Below are 1,340 nucleotides of genomic sequence, written 5' to 3'. Positions count from 1 at the left end.
CATTCTTGTCCACCCCACTACAGGATATACCTGAATACAGGAACAATATTCATGAACATATTTATTTATACATGTTTTTATTCCCAAACTCTATGCTGCAACTAAAAACAAAATTCATATTGCTGGTGATTTATATATAATGAAAATATTAGTTATACTGATACATAAGTATGAAGACATACATGCGATACATGCTTAGGTATATAATAAATACTACCTTAGTATACAGTCATAATCAGCTATGCATGATGCATTACATTAAGTCTTTTATAATGTAATAGGCTTACTCCTGCACATCATCATTGTCTTATTTACATTTTCCACTGCCATGCAACTGACCCTTCTTGTGTCATGAAGTACTCAGCAAAATCTTTGCGGATATCATTACCAGATTTGTTTCCGCGTTCACCCTCCATGTCTGGAACGTCATTAAATCCTTCGATTGTGAGTGTGTCTTCGAAGTTGAAACCATCACGCTCTCTCACAAAATTGTGCAGTACACAACATGCCTGTACAATTTTCATACTCAGTTCCACTGACACATTGAGTGGCCTATGGAATATTCTCCATTTATTGGACAAGATCCCAAATGAACATTCTACGTACCTCCTTGCTCTACTCAACCGGTAGTTGAAAACACTTTTTTGCTGATCTATAATTTTGCCTGAGTAGGGTCGCATAAGATTCTTGTGAATACCAAATCCTTCGTCTCCAACAAACACATATGGAGTGCAACCTGCTACAGACTCAGACAAGGGCTTTGGTTTGGGGATGGGGAGATCATTGTTAGCAATGTCTCTCCAAAGTTGTCTCTCCTTAAACAATGATGAATCACAGTCTTTCCCATAGGCACCAATGCTCACGAACACAAACCTATACTCGCTATCAGCCACGGCCAACAATACCATTGAGTAAAAGTCCTTGTAGTTCCAAAACAAAGACCCGCTGTCACATGGCTTAATGATCCTGATGTGTTTGCCATCCACTGCCCCTATACAATGTGGAAACTGAGTTTTCTTATGGAAACCAGCAGCAACGCCCTCCAGCCTTTCCTCTGATAATGGTGGTATACATTCGTGACTCAAGGTCACCCATATGTTGCATATGCATAATCACTACTAAAGTTTACTGGGGTTTTTTTCTTTCTAGGTAAGGTGTTAAGTACAAAATGGACTAACATCAGAGACCGGTACATCAAATACCTGAAGAAGCTTGAAGATGAAAAAAAAACAGGATCCCAAGCAAAATCAATTAGAAAATACATATATAGCGACAGCATGTCATTCCTGCAGAAGAATACCAGGAGGAAGGAGACAGTTTCAAGTGCTGTAGAAGAAGAA

At 38.8% G+C, this 1,340-nt stretch overlaps 1 protein-coding gene across 1 annotated transcript; it reads right to left on the bottom strand.

Annotated features, from left to right (window-relative positions):
- Positions 1-311: 311 nt before the first annotated feature.
- LOC136851010 (uncharacterized) lies at positions 312-908 on the bottom strand. Its single transcript, XM_067124984.1, has one exon. It carries the CDS (start codon positions 906-908, stop codon positions 312-314), a length of 597 nt encoding a protein of 198 aa, XP_066981085.1.
- Between the last annotated feature and the right edge of the window lie 432 nt (positions 909-1,340).

This window comes from Macrobrachium rosenbergii, chromosome 23 (genome assembly GCF_040412425.1).
Source record: "Macrobrachium rosenbergii isolate ZJJX-2024 chromosome 23, ASM4041242v1, whole genome shotgun sequence".
NCBI classification, from domain to species: Eukaryota; Metazoa; Arthropoda; class Malacostraca; order Decapoda; family Palaemonidae; genus Macrobrachium; species Macrobrachium rosenbergii.
This window is presented reverse-complemented; position numbering and strand designations above follow the sequence as displayed.

Coding starts and splice junctions, on each gene's coding strand:
- LOC136851010 (XM_067124984.1), bottom strand. CDS start 908: ATGGTATTGTTGGCCGTGGCTGATAGCGAGTATAGGTTTGTGTTCGTG.